This window comes from Ochotona curzoniae, unplaced genomic scaffold, assembly GCF_017591425.1.
Source record: "Ochotona curzoniae isolate NIBS_2020 unplaced genomic scaffold, NIBS_Ocur_1.0 scaffold_3835, whole genome shotgun sequence".
Taxonomy (NCBI): domain Eukaryota; kingdom Metazoa; phylum Chordata; class Mammalia; order Lagomorpha; family Ochotonidae; genus Ochotona; species Ochotona curzoniae.
Window position 1 is genome coordinate 6,204,155 of NW_024467114.1, and position 19,856 is coordinate 6,224,010.

Here is a 19,856-nt window from a genome sequence, read left to right on the forward strand (position 1 = left end):
TCTGTACTCCTCTGTTCTGATGGCATAGGGAATATTTTAATGTGAATTGCGGTGGGTGCTTTCTCTGCTGTACCTCCATCTCTCCATCTCATCACAAGTGGGAAGTACATAGGAATGACTGGGTTCCTTGGAACCTCTTGTCTTCTTGTTGGCTGTCCTTGAGCATTCCTCCCTCTGGCATTGTTGGGAAGTGCGGCTCTCCACATTGCCTTGCCATGGAGCTTGTACAGGCTGTCCACTGGGAGGCGCTGAGGAGCCTCGCTGAATTGCTCTTGCCACGCCTCTGAAGTTCCTTAGAAATCTATTCTCTGTCCTCTGGACAGTGTCCTGCTTGTTATTGACTCCTTGGATTTGTAAACTTCACTTGTGTAGCATTTCCAGGCTTGAGTTTGTGACAAGTCAGCAGCCTTGGTATCTTGCAATCTGTTTAGGAAGCTGACTTCTTTGTAATAGTGTTATTATCATAATTGTGTGTTTAGTTCTGAATCTAGATGTAAATAATGAAATTGGAACAAAATACTAATCTGTGTAATGTTGGTCTTCTCAGCTCTGACAGTATCAGCAGTGACGAGGAGGAGCTGAGGACGTTAGGCAGCAGCGGCAGTGAAAGCAGCACTCCAGAGAACGTGGGGCCTCCTTTCATTACAGATGACAACAGTTGGTTCAACAAATGTAAGAGAGTTAAACAGAAGTACCAGCTCACCCTAGAACAGAAGGTATTCATCAGTTGTCCAAAATCACTTAATTTGAATCTTACTGCCTTTGAACTGTTAACTACAAATAGATTTTTTTTCGTAAAGATTTATTTATTTTGGGGCCTGTTGCAATGGCCCAATGACTAAATTTTCATCCTGCATTGCGCCAGGGTCCCGTATCGGTGCCGGTTCATGTGCCAGCTCTTCCACTTTGCATCCAGCTCCTTACTTGTGGCCTGGGAAAGTAGCAGAGGATGGCCCAAGGCCTTGGGACCCTGCACCCACATGGGAGACCTAGGAAAAGCTCCTGGCTCCTGGCTTCAGATCAGCTCAGCTCTAGTCATTGTGGCCACTTCAAGGGTGAACCAGCAGATGGAGGGTCTTTCTCTCTTGCTGTCTCTGTGAGTCTTCTGTTCCACGAAAAAGAAATAGCTCTTTTAAAATGATTTATTGCTTTTACTTGAAAAGGTCGGGGGGTAGAGTGGAGAGAGAGATAATTGGGAGATATCATCCACCTGCTAGTTCACTTCTCAGATGTCAGCAATGATGGGAACTGGCTGCTCTGAAGCCAGAACATTTTCTGGATCTCCCATTGTGCGTGTAAGAATCCAAGGACTTCAGCCATCCTTCATTGCTTTCCTAGGCACAGCAGCAGAAAGATGGATTGGAAGTGGAGCAGCCAGGACTGGAACAGGTACCCAAATTGGATGTTGGTGATGCAGGCAGAGGCTTAATATACTAAGCTATGCCCTGAGTCCCGCAAAGAGATACTTTAACTAAACAAAATTATTACCCCATTGCTACTGCCCTTTTTTTCCTATTAATTAAAAATCAGGTAATGTTTTAAGGAAGGCTATTTTTTGTTAAACTTCTCCTAATTTTAACTTTTAAAACAAAATAAGACAATTGTTTTCCTTTCGTGAAAAGTTTATTTCATACATTCAAGATGCATGGAGAAAAAGGTTGTGCTTTTACCTATATGAATGGATTTGCTATATATAGACACATGCTGCTTTGACTGTAAAAGAAAAAAGATCCCTAAAGATATAACCTAAAGAACCTTCTAGAAACAGCAGTATATCAGATGCAGTCATTTGAAATGACCAGTGGAATATAATTTTTAGAATGTTTCTTGGGGACCTGCCTCCTAAAGAAAACGTTCCCTTCAGGGATTGAAAACGGAAGGACCTGGAAACGAGAGGAACAAGTATGTGAGCTGAAGTCACTGCAGGCCCCGGGATGCAGGCAGAGCCACTTTAGCTAGGTGCTTGTGCCTCTTCAGTACACACAGGAGCAGCAGGTGAAGGTCCACAGTAATTCCAAATAGAAACTCAACCTAGGAAGCAGGAGTGACTTGCAAAAGACTAAAGAAATGCATTGAATAAACTTTGACTAAGTGAAACAGGAAAAAAAAGGCAGTGCTGAGTCACAGTGGTGTGTGGAGGGAGGAGCCCTGATCTGCAGAATGGAGTCAGTTTCTGTGGGTGGATATTCTCATTATGGCCACACAGTAAACATACTGCTGTGATATTACTGAAGACAAAATTGGGGAAATTGTGCTAGAACGCCATTCATTGTGTAATGTTTCTTTTAAAAAGAAGGATTTTAAAATTTTAATTTGAAAGTTAAATTTATAGAAAGAAGGAAAGAGGGTTCACACAGATGGCTACAACGGCTTGAGCTGAGCCAGTCTATCTAAACCAGAAACCAGGAACAACTTCTGAGTCTGCCACGTGTGTGCAGGCTCCAAGGACCTGAGCAGTCCTTCTCTATGGGAAGTGAAGCGGCCAGGACACGAATTGGCACTCATGGGATGCTGGTGCTGCAGACAGGATTATCTTGCTGCACCACCATGCTGGTCCTTACGCAGTGTTTCTGCTAGAGAATGGAAATATAAACGACTGCAAAAACATGGGCAGTTGTAAAATATCAATTAGGAAATGCTAAATTTCCTTGGAAAACGAAAGAAAACTAGAATTAAAACATTGACTAACAATATCAGTATCAAAAAGTGTAACAGAAGATGACTGAAGCAAAGCCTTTAAAACCCCCTGTGTTATATAATAAAAAGGGGATAGAGACATTTTCTTAATGTGCATGTGTGCTTCCAAAATTAACATTTGGAGTTGCAATGAAAAGAATAGAAACTGAGTGTTTAGATTTTAAACTAGTAATAGGGAAAAGAAATGACAAAACTTGGTCAGTGTAAGAGAAGGAGTAAATAAGAAAAAATGGGTCTAGTAAAAAGAGAACGCAGAGTGGCAGAAATAAATCTAAATACAATCAAGAGAGGCAGCCTTACCAAAAAATGGTATATAAACTTGCCAGTAAAGACACATTCTTGATTTATTAAATAATAGTTGTAAACATTTTCCAGCATCTTTATAAAAGAGATGTATTTTTAAATGATAGAACAGTAGGAACTAGGGAAAAAAATCATAGTAGGTAAATATTAACCAAAGCAAGTCTATTTGGCATCATTTAAAAAATAATGTATTTTATAAGATGCATTTATTTTTTGTTTATTTTTATTGGAAAGTCAAATATACAGAGAAGAGGAGAGACAAAGATCCTCCATCTGTTGATTCACTCCCCAAGCGGCTGCAGTGGCTAGAGCTGAGCTGATCTGAAGGCAGGAGCCCAGAGCCTCCTCCAGGTCTCCCACACAGGTGCAAGGTCCCAAAGCTCTGGGCCATCTTCTACTGTTTTACTGGGTCACAAGCAGGGAGCTGTATGGGAAGTGGGACCACCAGGGTATGAACCAGTGCCCTTATGGGATCCAAGCATATGTGAGGCGAGGACTTTAGCCACTAGGCCACCATGCTGGGTCCATGTATGTATTTGTTTTTATTGGAAAGACAGATTTACAGAGGAGAAGAGAAACAGCAGAGTAAGACCCTCCATCCACTGGTTCACCTGCAAAATGGTCACAATGACTGGAACTCAGCTGAAGCTGGGACCCAGGAGCTTTCGCTAGGTCTCCCACATGGGTGCAGGGTCCCAAGGCTTTGGGCGGTCCTCTACTACTTACTTTCCCAGGCCACAAGCAGGGACATGAGGCAGCAGCCACATGGGAACTCAGCTCATGCAAGACTAAGATTTAGCCACTGAGCCGTCTTGCTGGGGCCCTAGTGTCAACATTTTTAAGACTAAAGAGATGGATTGCTTGCTAAAAATAATTCAATAAGAATGTGTAACAGTGCCTTCTTATGTTTACTTAGCTTACAGCTATAAAAATATGAAACCCAAGGCTATGTCTAGGAGATATTGATAAATCTAAAACTGTATTAGACACTCTTTTTACCATCTTTGAGAGTAGTTTCTTAGCTAACAGAAAAATTAGAATGCAATGAATGTGAAAAACACAATTAGTTTGTTCTAAAATACATGTAATGTACATATTTTCTAGTACACATAGAATAGCTGCCAACATTTTTTGAAATTTATTTATTCATTTGAAGCCAGAATGTGTAGAGACAAAGTGAAAAAAAAAGGACAGAAAAAAAGAGAGGCCATATTCTTATACTGGCTGGCGGAAATTTAATTATGATGAATGCAGCAGCCAGGATAGTTTGTGTGTCTGGTCGACAGGAAGATAAGCATGGCCCGTGTCCCAGGATGGCTGCTAGGAGCTCCTGGCTGTGTGTCCCGGGAGACATGTGGCTCCCCAGCAGCACAGTTGGTGTCTGAGACCAGCACAGCCCACATGATGATCCTCAGGAGAGTAGCACTCACACAGCGGAAATGAGAGCAAAGACATTTCCCAAGAATGTAGGCAACACACAGCAAAACTAAAACACGGTTTGTTGAAAAGATCATGCTTTTGGGTCAAACTGGAAGGAAAGGCTAGGGGGTCGCACAGGTCGCAGGATTTGTCCTTGGAAAGGAGGCAGGCATTCTGTTGACCATGAAAGTGATTCATCAAGGTGCAGAATATGTGAATGTTTACCTACATTGAGAAGTATCCATAGATAGTTTCTATGAAGCTTTATATGTTGATGCAGCATATAAAATAGCTCATTTGTAAGAAATAACTTCAATTGTTAAGATCTTATTATGGAAAAACAAAAAATACGTTTTAAAAACTTGATTGAAAGGCAGCGAAAGTGGCAGCTCCTAGGTCCAGCACGATGGCTCAGTGGCTGAATCCTCACCTTGCAGGCACTAGGATTCCACATGGACCTGTGTCCTGGATGTTGCACATCCCGTCCAGCTCCCTGCTTATGAAAAAGCAGTAGAGGACTGCACAAAGTCTTGGGACTCTACCACTCTTGTGGGAGACAGGAAGGAGCTCCAGGCTCCTTTGGATTCAGATCAGCTCATCTCTGGCTGTTTTGGCCATTTGAGGAATGAACCAACAGGAAGAAGATGTTTCTATCTCTCCTTTTCTCTGTAAATATGATCTGCCTTTCTAATAATTTTTTTAAAAATAGAAGAAGAGACAACTTCCGTTGGCCAGTTTACTTCCTAACGCCCCTGCAGCCTGAGCTGAACCAGACCAAAAGCAGGTTTCCCTGTCCCATGCATGGGTGGCAGAGACTGAATTACTAGAGCCATCGTAGGGTGAGTGTTACCAAGATGCTGGCCTCAGGGTTGGGCAGGGACTGGAATGGGACCCTCAAGACGCTCCGCTATGAGGCACAGTGTTTCATGCCATGTCTTTATCACTGTGCCAAATGCCTGTCCCACCAAAACAACATTTGAGAATTGTCAGGAGTAACAACAAATTCCCACACCAAATAGTGCATTAGCTACTATTAAAGTATATTATAAAAGTGTAACAGCTGAAATGGTGTTCATGACACATGAATACAATAACATGTAATGGTATAGTCAAGAGTACTTCAAGAAAAAAATTCTAACATTCTCAAAAGATATTTGAAAGCACGTTGCAACTATAAAGAATAAGCTACCATTGGAAGGAAACAAGCACAGAACAGGAGCTACTAAAAATTCATACCATGCTTTTCTAAATTCATTAATTCAGTATCAGGGTCTAGAGAATAAATTGAGGGTGTTCCAGAAAGAAGAGCAGAAGACATAGAGCAGATGAGTGAAAGGATGCAAGGCTGGCTCAAGTCCCGAGGTGTCCACAGAGTCAGTGAATGCTCCCCGTCGGGTGCTCTTACTGTTCTGACCTGTTAGATGATGAGACATTTGACAGGTGCAGTCAGCTGCCCCAGCCTGCAGGTCTGCTGAAAACATCATCCTGCCTCCCCAAATAGGCGATCAGCAGATTCCTGATTGGTGATTCTGTAATAAGGTCTGTGGTTTGAGGCAGATAGGCATACATTTATCACTGTTGTTGGGGAGCTTAGAAATTGCTGTATTTTAAGTTTTGCCTTAAGTTTCAAGCAAATTTTCTTAATTTAAGGAAGAAATTCAAATTAAGGAGATTAAATGTGAAGTTTTTATGTTTAGCTAACAGTTTTTAAACTAACTTATTACTAACTCTTTGAAAGGATCACATATCAAAATATATTGAAAAGCTTATTAAGCTACTCAGTGTTTGTCTTCAAGGTGTAGCTGTTAGAACTTTGCATTTGTTATATCTTGGTGATGCTCTATTTCCAGGGTTATCTTGAAGAACTTTTAAGACTTCGGGAGAACCAGCTGTCTGAATCTGTCTCGCAGAATAAAATACTGCTTCAGCGGATTGAAGATTCTGATCTGGCCCATAAATTAGAAAAAGAACAGTTAGAATATATAATTGTGGAACTTCAAGATCAGCTGTAAGTGAGAATCTTTTAGAAAATTTTTGACAGTATGTAAACATTGAGACAAAGTGTTGTATTTTAACATAATCAACATCTAAGAAATTTGACGCATGCTGTTGAATTTTATTTTGGTTACATTTTTAAGTTTGCTTTTATTTTTGTTATTATGTAAGTAGTTTGTGTTCATTGCAGAAGCACTAGAATGTGTAAGAAGAAGACAAAAATCACCTTCAGTTGTGCTACCCAGAGTTAATGCTTAGAACTTGGTGAAAATTCTTCCAAATACATATACCTAATTTTTATAGTATTGATTTGTTCAGCTACTAATTGATTACAAAAAGATGGTACATTAAAACAGTGGTACTCAAAATACCATGCTTGTGTGTAACCTACCCAGAATGTGCACAGCTGAGTGTAGCTGGCTTTTTTCTGTAGCATGGTTTTAATGGATTAAGATATCTGTAGTATGTTGAGCCGCCTTTTGGTACAAGCTGCTGGGACTGTCTCTATTCAAAGCGTTTGTACTTCTCATATCATTATGTCAGACTTGCTTTTATCAACTGATTGTTTATAGTGAAAATCTTCACATGTCGAAATTTGGTTAGTTATAAGGGTGAGTTTTGATTGTTTTTGAAATAGTCTCAAGCGTTTGGTTAAGTTCCAGGGATAGTACAGAGTATTTCGTGTGTGGCTTGCCTGTATTGACCAGTGTTCGGTGCTGTGCTGTTTAGCTCTCTCCCTTCACTCTTACACACACGTTTGATCGTCAGCCTGAAAAGTGGCAAACACCAAGCCTCTTCATGCCTTCATGCCTCAGTGTAGTTTTCACAGTTCAATGATCAAATCAGTGCGGTTCTTCAGTCTTCACTGCTTTTCCAAATGTTACAGCATCCTACAACCTTTGTTTCTTTGTCTGTAAACTGAATCCTGTTGTAATGAGTCATGACAAGTCATGATGAGTATTGGGTATTATAAGGAAAGTTTAATTGGGGGAAAGAAGGAGTTCAAAGAGCCTTGTGTTGGTTTACTGAAGCCTAAAATTACCTCAGGAAATTCACTCAGAAAAGTAGAAAATTAAATCTTTTTTACCCTATTTCAAAGTGTTGAAATCCATACCTGATATATTTTCTCTAAAGTTTTTTAAAAAATTACTTTTCTTCTGGGAAGTGGAGAGACCCAGAGGGCTGCTGCAGCTTTTTCTCCACATGCCTCCCAGGGCCAGGGCGGCGTTAGGCTGAAGGAGGCAACCGGAAACTTGGTCCAGTGTTCCCGTGTGGGTGGCAGGGGCTCAGTCCTGGGGGCCATCACCTTCGCCTGCCCAGGGTACACGTTAGCAGGAAAATGGTTTTAAGTTCCAGGTCCATTCCCTGGCTTGAACCATGAGGGAGTGTGGCCTAGTGCATTGGGTTAGTCAGGGCTTACAAAATAGTCATTTCCTGTTGTTACTGCTGAAAATTAAAAATATGAACTTTCCATCATTTGGTTAGTAAGAGTTTCTGGAGATGGCCTTGAAATAATTCTTATGCAATATTATCAGTTTTTAAAGTGGAATACTGATGCACAACTTCTTAATGGTTATCAATGAGATAAAGATTTTTGTCTTTCATTTTCCGTATCTTCCTTTGGAGAATAATTACAGACTTGTCATATGTGTTCTCTCCTACAGTATGAGTTAGCGTATATAAAATTCATAAATTCAGGGATGGTTCTCCCCCACTCTCTACCCCCCCAGGGTACTGAATCTTAGTTTAACACAAGATACTACTAGCCACCAGTAGAAGGCAGTCTCTCTCCCACTGTGCATGAAACTCCTGTGCTGGATTCCCTAGGTTCTGGTCAGCTTAGTCTTGGAAGTGATCCTTCCCTTTAAGACAAGCCTCAGACCTTGTATCCTTAGACCTTCCTGGCCCTCTTCTATCAAAGCCTCTTGCTTTATAATTGTTAAGAGTCTGCATTTAGTGTAGAATTTCTTTACTATAGAAGCACTTAAAGCATCTTTATTATTAGGATCATTATTGCTTTTGTTGATGTGTGGTTAAAAAGTTGAAAAGATTTTGAGCTGTGAGCTGCTAACCCTAGTGTGCTAGTGAGGCTGGCTATCGGCTGTGTGATCGTGTGTTCCTTGCTGCTGCATTTCAGCGTAAGCGCCTTCGTTGCTGCTGCTGCCGTCACCCACGTTTGCTTCTCTTTGGATGCTCGCACTGTCCCATTTTCTCATGCTGGTTTCCCTGTCCTTCTGACATGACCTGTTGATCTTTGGTAACATCCTTGATTGCCAGCAAAAGATACACTAAGCTCATGCTGTGTGTTTTCCTGTGGCATCAGTTACTGCTCTGAGGAGCTAGGCTTAAATATTCCATTTAAATTGGGATATGCATGAGGGGGCTTGTATCACGGTTTGGCTAAGCTTCCACCTGCTGACATCCCATATAGGCACCAGTTTGTGTCCCGGCTGTCCGTTATGATCTGGGAGAACAATCGAGGTTGGTCCAGGTCCTTGGGCCCCTGAACCCACAGGAGAAACCCAAAAACAGTTCCTGGCTCTGGCTTCAGATAAGCTCAGCTCTGGCTGTCACAGCCATTTGGGGATGGAAGATTCCTTGGTTTCCTCTTTTCTCTGTAACTCTGATTTTGAAAATAGAGTAGGTAGAATTTTGCAGAGTACCAACAGTTAAGGATTGAGTGGAAGAAAAAGATCCAACCAAAGAGGAAAACAAGAGACAGCTGGGGTTGTGTTGTTGTTGTTGTTTTCTTTTTGAAGATTTATTTTATGGTTATTGGAAAGGCAGATTTACAGAGAAGGAGAGACCGAGAGAAAGATCTTCTATCCACTGGTTCACTTCCCAAGTGGCCACAATGTCCAGAGCTGAGCTGACCTGAAGCCAGGAGCCTCTTCCAGGTCTCCCGCGTGGGTGCAGGATTCCAAGGCTTTGACTGTCCTCGACTGCTTTCCCAGGCCACAAGTAGGAAACTGGATGGGAAGTGGAGTTGCCAGGACCCAAACTGGCACTGATATTGGATCCTGATGTGTGCAAGGCGAGAATTTAGCCATTGCACTGTTGTGCTGAGCCCTTGGAATTGTGTTATTAAACAAAACAAAAATTTGTGCATATTTATATTCATGTAAGGAGTATAAAAAAGTAACTGGTCAGGTTCTACCAACATGACAGGTTGTATCATTGATCTTTATTGAGACTTGAATTCTGATGTGTTTTAAATATTTCCCTGTTACTCTGATGTGCAGTGTGTGTACATCTGCTGCACTGCAAGTTTGCTTGTTGTGACTTCTTGCAGATTTAATTTTTTCTTGCTCTTTTGGGTAAAAATGATGCATTTCCAGTATTTGAAATAGAAATGTGTTTTTTCCTTGCATATTTATTGTTATTTTAAAGATTTATTTATTTTCATTGGAAAGGTAGATTTGTAGAGAGAAAAGGACACACGGAGAGAAAGATCCTCCATCTACTGTTTTACTCCCCAGGCCACAATGGCTGGAGCTGAGCTCCTCCGAAGCCAGGAGCCAGAAGCCTTCTCTGGGTCTCCCGCATGGGTGCAGGCTCCCAAGAGAACTAGGCCATAAGCAGGGAGCTGGATCTATAGTGAAGCATCCAGAAAGCAAATGGGCCCATATGGGATGCTGACACGGCAGGTGGAGGATTAGCGTATTATTCTGCCTTTATTCCTTATATATTTATTAGATTTATTATGTATTATCTTAAAATGTATTAATGAGGTGCCAGTGTAGTGGCGTGGGGGCTAATCATGCTTGCAGTGCCAGCATCCTCCACTTCTGAGCTAATTCTCTGCTTTTGTCCTGGGAAATCAGTGGAGCATGGCCTGTGTCCTTGGACCCTGCCCCCTTTTGGGAGAGCTAGAGGAAGTAGCTGGCTGGCTCCTGGTTTCAGGTGGGCCCCACTCCAGCCATTGTGTCCATTTGGGAAGTGAACCAGTATATGGAAGATGTCTCTCTCTCTCTCTCTCCTTCTTTCTCTGTAACTTTACCTTTCAAATAAAAATAAGTAAATCTTTTTTTTTTTTTAAATCCTAAAATTCCCACAGAATGCTCCACATTACTAGAGAGGGTTAAATAGTTTTCCTTTGATGTATCTTCTGGAGTCTCATGCCTTAATTAGATAATACTAAGTTGACTAAATCACAGAAAACTGACTAGTAGACTTTATTTTATCTAGAACATCTTTTACTTGACTGATTTCAGCTTAAGTCTTTATCTGTGTTAGTTTTACTAAAGCTAATTTCATATTGTAACTTTGCCACTAATGTTGCACAATTGAGCAATGTCAGTTACCGCGTAAGGTAGTTTTACTTTAAACCTTGGCCAAATGAGAAAAAGACTGTCATTTTTCGTATTGATGCCCATTAAATCATCTTCTCATGGGTCTTGATATGACTGTGGGATATTTTGCTTGTTCTAAGGTAAATAATATGATTCTTTTGTCATAAGCAAACACAGCCAACTCTCTAGCACATGGAGAATTCATTAGAAAGACAGAAAGCGACTCACAGAATGGCTAGAAAGAGCAGAGGAGTGAGCCTGGGGAGCTCATGGAGCTGCTCCAGGGCTGGGGACCAGACGTTGCAGGAAGATCTCTTTGCTGATCCATTCTGGTCAGCTAGTCAATGACGTTGCTTATGTGCTGCTTGAAGTAGATTCCAGTCAAGATTCAGAATACAGGAAGTAATTCTTTAATCTTTTTAAAAATATTGTTTACATAGTTGAGAGGGATGCATGCCCATGAGAGTCATGGGTGGGATTAGGTAGGAGAGTGGAAGTATGGAGCAAGGTGGGTGAGGACAAATGTTTTCATTTTTTAGCTCCTGTGTCCTCAGTGGCTGGTAGTAGAGGGACCACAGCTTGCTTATCAAACTGCTTCAGCACCTGAAGATGGAGGCAGTCATCCGATGATGCCTTAAAGAGCACGATATGGGGGAAGGATGTTCCGGGGTGTACTGGGGAGGTTTTGGTAGTTCTGAAACATTGCACCAGAGTTGAGAAAATCTTCCTGAGGTCTATTGGCTAGCCAAGTCCACCTCAATGCATCTACAGGCCCAGGAACAGGTTGCAAAGCTTGGCCAGAAGAATGGTCCAACCTATTCTGTTTTCCATCCTCTGACAGGCACTCAGTGTCCTCTGCTGGCCTAGATGAGCTGGCTGCCATGTCCCCTGTATGCATCTGGGCATGCTGTCTACAGGGAAGATTTTTAACCTAGCCCAGTCCACTGGCCTAACCCCCTAGAATACAGGAATGGAGATGGAAGGTACCCCACACAGATTCCCGAGAGACTTGTTCTTCCTAGGGATAGAGCAAATTCAGGATTTTATTGTCTTCACATCCCTCACAAAAGATGGAAAAAGATGTGTGTGAGTGAAATCTGTGTCTAGGTTTAGAAGGCCAGGGCGCTGCCTACAGAAGACAACTGTGTTTAAAATTTGTAAGCATAAACATCTAAAGACACTGCCTCTAATTTCTGGTTCTATTTTACATGATTTCTCCTTCAATATAAAACCATTTTCTAGTCACTTTAACAAAAAATGTATTTTTGCATTTAAAACTATGTTAAAGTACTTTAGAAATTTCATTTGTTTTCCAGTGAAATGGAACTAAGGCTGTCAACAACAACAAATACATGTAGAGAGATAGAGTATAATGCAATACCTTTTCAGCTTGCATCTAGCATACTGGTCTGAGAAAAGTCAGATAATGTTTCTTTGTGGTCATAGTGGATAGTTTATATGGACGTGGGTAACCTGTTATATAAGGTATTCATGTGTAGCCTGTAGGATCCTGTCAGCATGGTTTTCCATTAGATTCGTGGCCAATGATGAGAGGTGGTGTGCAGGCTAACTTTCTTTAGTGCAGGATTATGCTGCCAACACCTCACTTACTCATCTCTCTTGCCACCCACAACAGGACTATTGTCTGTGGAAGTTAGTGGTGGGCACACTTTACTTCCTTGATACACTAAAGTCATGGACTGCTGTCTGAAGATGCAGGGTGCTTAGATGATTATTAAAGCCTAATAGAGGTAAAGCTTTTGCTTTTAAATGATCTTTAACCATCAGTGTAAATGTTGATTTGTCTTGTGACAATGATTATTTTGGTTTGTGAATTTGAAAGTATGGCAAAGCTAATTGCTTGGCAAGCTGTTATTAACAAGTCACAAATCTACAAAATAGTTCACAAATGTGAGTTGCTATAGTGGTTTCATTATTCCAGTTGAAACATTTCCAGTGGATGATATCCAATGCAGTTATCATTGAGTTATTGTTCACTTTCATGAAGACTTAGTAGTAGTCACTTTTGTCAGAGACACTTCGGGGAAGCTCACGGAGTTTAAAATTTTTATTCTCATGCCTCTGCTTTATTTGCTTTTTGTTTATTGAGTTCATTACTTTATAAAAGTATTTATAAAAGATTGTTTCTAAGTTTTGAAGCTAGAAAATCACACATATGGGATCTTTACATTTTCACTGACATCTGATAACCTGTATCTTTATGATATTGCTGCTGTTTTGTAGTTACATGTAATGTGCTGCATGGGTCTTTCCTTAGTAACCTCTATGGGAAAGATGGAGAGTCGTGATTTATTGTAGCTATAGAGAAAGCATGGCCAGCACATGCGGAGGGGACGAAACAGCCCTGGTCGCAGCCAGCCCTGTTGTGTTCACAGTCGGTTGACATTCCGTTTTCAGAGGTGCATTGTCGGGGCGTGAAATGATGCCGTTAGGTTCCTCTGCCATTGGAGAGCAGTGAAGACGGAAGCACTCACCATCTTAATGTTCACAGGACTGTGCTAAAGAATAATGATTTAAGATCAAGACGAGAGTTAACTGCCCACCTCACCAACCAGTGGCCTTCCCCAGGAGCTCTGGATGCCAGTGCTGTTGCCTTGGATACGTTGCTTTACCGAAAACACAATAAACAGTGGTATGAGTAAGTGTAATACTTTCTTTTTTTCCAACTAATTACAGACGTAGTTGTACCAAAAACAGATGGCTGTCCATCTTGGTTTCTCATTTCTTTTTTTCTGAATTTATCATTAGTTTAGATCAAACATAGTAGGATTTAGAAATGTTTTGGTGTAAGGTTAGACTAGGGATGCAGATGTGTTAATATTTTGAAGCCAAGGCATCCTGGGGAAGTAAAATTTCTGAGAAATTCTTATCAAATATTGTACAGTTATCTACTCCTGAAGTTAAATCTTCAGCCAGTCCTTCAGTTTAAAAACTGAGATTTTTAAAAATGTACCATTTATTTACTTAGATTTGAAAGGCATGGAGAGAAGGGTTGGGAGGAAAGAGAAGAGAGACCTGCCATCTGCTGGTTTATTCTGCAAAACCCATAACTGCCAGGGCTGGACTAGTCAGAGTAGGACCCTGGAGCCTGGAGCTGGGAGCCAGGAGCTCAGTACAGGTCTCCCAGATGGTCAGACACTTGAGAGTCACCTGCTGCCCCCCAGTGGTGGTGTATGGTGGAGGCAGGACTGAACTTGAATCCAGTCCTAGCATCTTAACCACTTGGCTGAACACCCACCAGTACGTTTGAATTCTAGCCATGGTGGTGTATTTGCCTCAGAATTAATTTTATATCTTGTCAGAAAACATAAAATTCCATCTCTTGAAATAATAAATAATAATAACATTTACCAGGGGGATATGAGATAGTTTGTTCAGTTTTAGTAAATTAATTTTTTGTAGCTACAGAAAATGTAGTCTCTCCACATTAGCCACAAGTTCCTTTTCCTGTCCCTTTGTCCACGTATTCAGGGCTTGCTCAAAGAGCCATTCAGGCCATTGCTTAATCTTAACTGCTAGTGCTTACGTTTGCATTTGTACCAGTGGCTTTTTATTAATATTATTATTGCAAAGTTGAGGGAGCTATAAAAATTCTCTTTTCTTTAATAGAATCTTATTTTCAAAATTTAGTATTTGACCTTCTTTTGAATCTTAGCCACTTTTCTGTCTTAATTTTCCCACCATCTTTATTCTTTTGTCCTTGACTAGTTTTTCCCTGGTGTCCCAACATCCTGTTCTTTTCTTGTCACTTCCTTTCTTTTATCTCTCTTCTTTTTCCCTGCCCTTCATCCTTGTCTTTCTCTGTTCTTTTTTTCCTTTTAGAATCCTGAGTTTTAATTTCAGTGTGGAGCCACACATTGCTGTGTTCTTCCAATGGTGCACAAATGAGTGGCCAAGCATTTCGATCTTACTCTTATTTTTGTTGTTTAAAAAGACAAAATTCAAAAGAAATTTGACCTTTTATTACTGAAATAGCACTAGGGACTTTAATGTTACCTCTTTCTTTGTTAACAATAAGAAGCAAAATGTTTGCAGAATAAAAGCTCTCCTCAGTGTTCTGGTTACATACTGTTGGATAACTTGGCTACATTGCCACCTGCTCGTGGAAAGGTTTTTTCTTATAGTGGGAAATTTTAATTTATTCACATTGATTTTGTTATTTGTGTTATTTAAACATATGATTTCCAGTTTCTTGACTATTTAGACCAGCCAGATTAGCTATGTTGTAATTTGTATCTTTCTTTCAAAGATCAGGATAATCTGTTTTAAAAGATACAGTATTACAGTAACCAAATAGTAAGTTCCTTAACCAGCTAAGTAACCACATAGCATAATTGTTTAGTTTTGTGTGTTCAATAAATTCTGTGTTGGTACTTTTGTATGTAATGTCTAGATTATCTGCCATAATGTATTGGATTATTGCCTGGTCATTCCAACCCACAGGACCAGACTCATTTGATCATTTTCATATTTTCATTGCCTTTTTAGTGTTTGCAGTTTATCACTGTTTTCCAGTTTTGCCTTCGTTTAGACTGGGATTATTGAGATTCATTAGCTTTTCCATGTCCTTCATGATCTATTGAAGCTTTTAATTCTACTAATGAGTTTTGCTTCAGAAGTGTTAGGAGTTCTTTCTATGTGCCTTTTAAATGTATTTGGAAGTACATCCCTGAAGTACCAAAACTGCAAAAATCTTCTAGGGCTCGTGAACCAGACAATGACCTGATTTATATATGAGGGAATTTCACAGTATTTATGAGCAAAAGAGAATAAAAATGTTCATTTGGGTATAAAATTGTTTGAAGCTCATGTGTAGTTTTGTTGTAATACACAATCTCATTAACTTTTTGAATACCTCTTATAGATTATTCTCCATTAGGCCTTACTTGTATCCCTCTCTTAATCTTGGTATAGAAAGCATGTATTCTGACAAAGAAAATGATTATTTTGTTTCATATTTCTACGAAAACAGACAAACCAAGAATAAAAAAGAACAGTACATTTTTGCGTGCATTCACCACCTCTGTGTATAAAATAGGAACATATTTGTTTTAATTTCCTGTATGTAAATAATGTGTGTTTCCTTGCATGAATCACTCTGTCACCCAATGACTGCCAGACCATGTAAATTATTATTGACTTCAGCACATCTATTAGAAAATAAATAACGCAGTTTCCCTTTCATGACAGTTTTGATCAATGAAATGTTTAACAAGTGGATTTGCTTTTTAAAATTACTTACTTTTTTGTGAGATGGAGAGAGATCAAGATCCTCTATCTATTGGTTCACTCCCCGTATGTCTAATCTGCTGGATCTGGTCCATGACAATTAGAGCTTGAAACTTTCTCCTTGAGTTTCATGAGGCAGAGCTGCAAACCCTTGGGCCGTTGTCTGCCGTCTCCCAAGCAGAGCAGCTGGGACTGCAGGATGTGAGGCGGGCGTCCGAAGCAGACATGTACACCACCATGCCCAATGCCATCCTTTGAATTTTTTTCCAGTCCAATGCCATCCTTTGAATTTTTTTTCAGTTGTAATCAATCTTATATAAAAAGTCATATTTGAGTAGTTTACAAAAGTTTAACTAGTTAGATGTTTAATGTGTATTTTTAAATCTCAAACATCCATGAAATTTCTAGTTATTTAAATTGTATTTAATATCTAATGATGTAGATTCAACTGTAAATTTTTGGGTAGGCAGAATGCATGACTCTTGCTGTCATGGGTTATTTTGTTTCAGTAAGACACTGATGTTTTAAAGTCTGTTCTAGACCTCTGAAGTCTACCCTTGACTTTACCCTTGACCTTTGGCCTTTGGTTAGGTAAAGTCTATAAATGCAAGGATGTCTTGACTAGCTGTGACACATAAGGGGGTTGGAAGGTTCCAACCGTGAGACTCTCAAGGACGTTGAAGGGGTGCCTGGAAAACCTCTTTCCTGCTGTCAGGGGCTGCTGTATGGGTAGACCTTCTCCCTCTGCTAGTAGTCTTTGAGGTTATCGCAAATCCATAGAATTCTAAATTAAAATACAGCCTTTTAATGAACAACTCTTAGAGATGGGTAGCTTACAGCATGACCAAAAGGTGCTTGTCAGATGAAGCTGTGGTCATCCTGGAAAACAGGCAAGGAAGTGGATATGAAATTCATTCTTTGTCATTAGGGAATTAAAAAAAAACTAATTTTCTCACACATGGTGGGTTTTTAGTCATTTTCATGCAAGAAAGATACTGTAAGATACTGTTCTTAATATCTTAGGAATAAGGCACTACATTTTTTATTGAAATTTTCATTATTGCTTCAGAATTCCATTGTCTACAAATTCTGTGCTGTAAGCACTAGGTTTTGTTAGGTAGAGTCTGTAAACACTAAGCAGTTGGGAGTTTCCCATTGTGTGACTCTAGAAAGACGTGTGAAAGGTCACGGAGGGAGTTTCCTGTTGTTGCTGTCCAGGCTGCAAGGACAGGTCTTTCTCCCTCCCGTGATGTGGGCCTTTAGAGCACAGGTGAATGTGTACAGCGAAACTTTCAGTCTTTTTGTATGGCACTCAAATTAATTTTATGTCTTTTTGCTTCTGGGTGTTTTATTGTTCATAAATATTTAGTATATTTTATTTTTGTTAAATATCAGCAAGCTTGCTATGATGAGAAACTATTGTCAGAAACTCATTTTAAGCTATTAGTTTAAAAAACAATATACAAGGCCAGCATTGTGACATGGCAGGTTAAGCCATTGCATCCCCCTTCAGTGTTGGCTCCAGTCCTGACTGTTCCACTGATGTTCCAGTGGGGGGCAGCAGTGATGGCCCCTGCCACCTGTGTGGGAGACCATGCTAGAGGCCTGCTTCCTGGCCTCACCTGGCCGGAGCCTGGCAGTCACAGGCATTCGGGGAGTAAACCAGTGGGTGGAAGTTCTCCTGTTGTTTCTTTCCTCACTCTTTCTAGCTCTTTCTTTTCAATAAATATTAAATAAATCTTTTTTTAAAGATTTATTTTATTTTATTTTATTTTATTATTATTATTTTTTTTATTGGAAAGGCGGATATACAGAGAGGAGAGACAGAGAGGAACATCTTCCGTCCGATTATTCACTCCCCAAGTGAGCGCAACGGGCCGATACTATGCCGATCCGAAGCCAGGAGTCTCTTCCGGGTCTCCCACGCGGGTGCAGGTTCCCAAAGCCTTGGGCCGTCCTCGACTGCTTTCCCAGGCCACAGGCAGGGAGCTGGAAGGGAAGCGGGGCTGCCGGGATTAGAACCGGTGCCCATATGGGATCCCGGGCGTGCAAGGCGAGGACCTTTAACCACTTGCGCCACCGTGCCGGGCCCTAAATAAATCTTTTTTAAAAAAGCTATATTGGGCACAGAATAATAATTTTGAGAAGAAACTTATTTCTGTTAATTAAATTTCTGTGTTCCTGTTTCTCTCCAAAGCTAAAGATGAAATATTGTAAATAAAACTCAAGTGAAATTTCCTGTAATATGCCTCAGTACAGTGTGGTTTATCGCACGAGACAAACTTTTGTCTGGGAAGGATTTTTAATTGAAAGACAGAACTTTTCTTTCTACATGGAACAGTATCCAACATGTAGTAGTAAAACCTAAATACTGGGTATCATTTTAAAATAAATATTTTGTAGCTTATGTACATATTATTTATTATAATTATCAGAAGTTTTCTGCAAAGGAATTTCCTATGAACTAAAAAGAATGATGGCCTTTGTACCTTTGGCATTTGCAGTTGTCAAATTATAGAGTGAAACACGGTATTGTAAGCTAAAAACATTATTTCATTTCTTCAAGAGAAAAATACTCATTGTGCTATATGCATGGATTTAAAATTGCCTTTGCACAAAAATAAACTTCTCTTTTAATTCCATTTCGCAAACTTTAAAAAATTTTTTTTAGATTTATTTAGAAGAGTGATGATGGAGAAAGGGAGAAAATTTTCAAGGTGAGAACTTTAGCCACTAGGCTACCACACTGGGTCCACATTTATTTAATTTTAGAGGCAGACACCAAACTAGGAAAAGAGCTCCTGGCTGTTGTCTCCCTCCCCAGACACCTGCAGCAGCCTTTGCCTGGGACTGGAGCCCCGAGCTGTGAGCGGGAAGCTTAGTCCTGGTCTCTCATTTGAGCGGTGGGAAGCCAATCACCTCAGTCATCATCACTGTTTCCCAGGGACTACATCAGCAGGAGACTGGAGTAGGGACGGAATCCTGTGTACTGAATCCAGGAAATCCACATGATGATGGGATGTGGTATCTTTTCTTTTTTTAAGGTTTATTTTCTTTTTACTTGAAAGGCAGATTTTTACATAGAAGGAGAGACTGGGTGGGAGATCTTCCATTTGCTGGTTCATTCCCCAACTGGCTAGAACAGCTAGAGCTGAGCTGATCCAAAGTCAGCAGTCAGGAACTTGTTTGGGGTCTCCCACGTGGGTATAGGACCCAAACACTTACCACTTACATGATCCTCTGCTGCTTTCCAAGACGGGAAAACAGAGAGTTGAATCCGAGGTGAAGCAGCCGGGCTCAGTGCAGTGTCTTCACCTTAGCAGCTAAAGTCCTCACCTTGAACGTGCCAGGATCCCATAAAGACACCGGTTCTAATCCTGGCTACCCTGCTTCCCATCCAGCTCCCTGCTTGTGGCCTGGGAAAGCAGTGGAGGATGGCCCAAAGCCTTGGGACTCTGCACCCGCATGGAAGACCTGGCAGAAGCTCCTGGTTCCTGGCTTAGAATTGGCACAGCACCAGCTGGTATGGCCCCTTGGGAAGTGAATCAGCGGACAGAATATCTTCCTCTCTGTCTCTCCTTCTCTTTGTATATCTTACTTTCTAATAAAAGTAAATGAATCTTTAAAAAAAAGAAGAAGAAGAAGAAGAATGAAGCAGTCAGGACTCAAACTGGAGCCCATATGGGATGCTGATGCTTGCAGCAGAAGATGTGCCTGCTGTGCCAGCTCTCTGATGCTGGGATGTAGGTGTGTTAAACTGTGTGCTAGGCCAGATGCCTAGGCCAGATGCCCACCCGTGCCCTGCTTTAATAAAGAGGCAAGTTAGTTTTGTTAAAATAATTTTCCCTTGTCTTTCTCTTTACAGGTGGGATCCTGATTTACATAGCATTGGGGTGGAAG

The 19,856-nt window shown here is 40.6% G+C and overlaps 1 protein-coding gene across 1 annotated transcript in view; it reads left to right on the plus strand.

Moving 5' to 3' along the window:
• Positions 1-19,856, plus strand: part of RUNDC3B (RUN domain containing 3B) — an 88,188-nt gene that overhangs the window by 58,241 nt on the left and 10,091 nt on the right. The window contains exons 7-9 of the mRNA XM_040964987.1: positions 548-716; positions 6,270-6,427; positions 13,219-13,365. Of these exons, the coding sequence (XP_040820921.1) occupies positions 548-716; positions 6,270-6,427; positions 13,219-13,365 (474 nt within the window). The remainder of the gene's footprint in view (positions 1-547; positions 717-6,269; positions 6,428-13,218; positions 13,366-19,856) is intronic.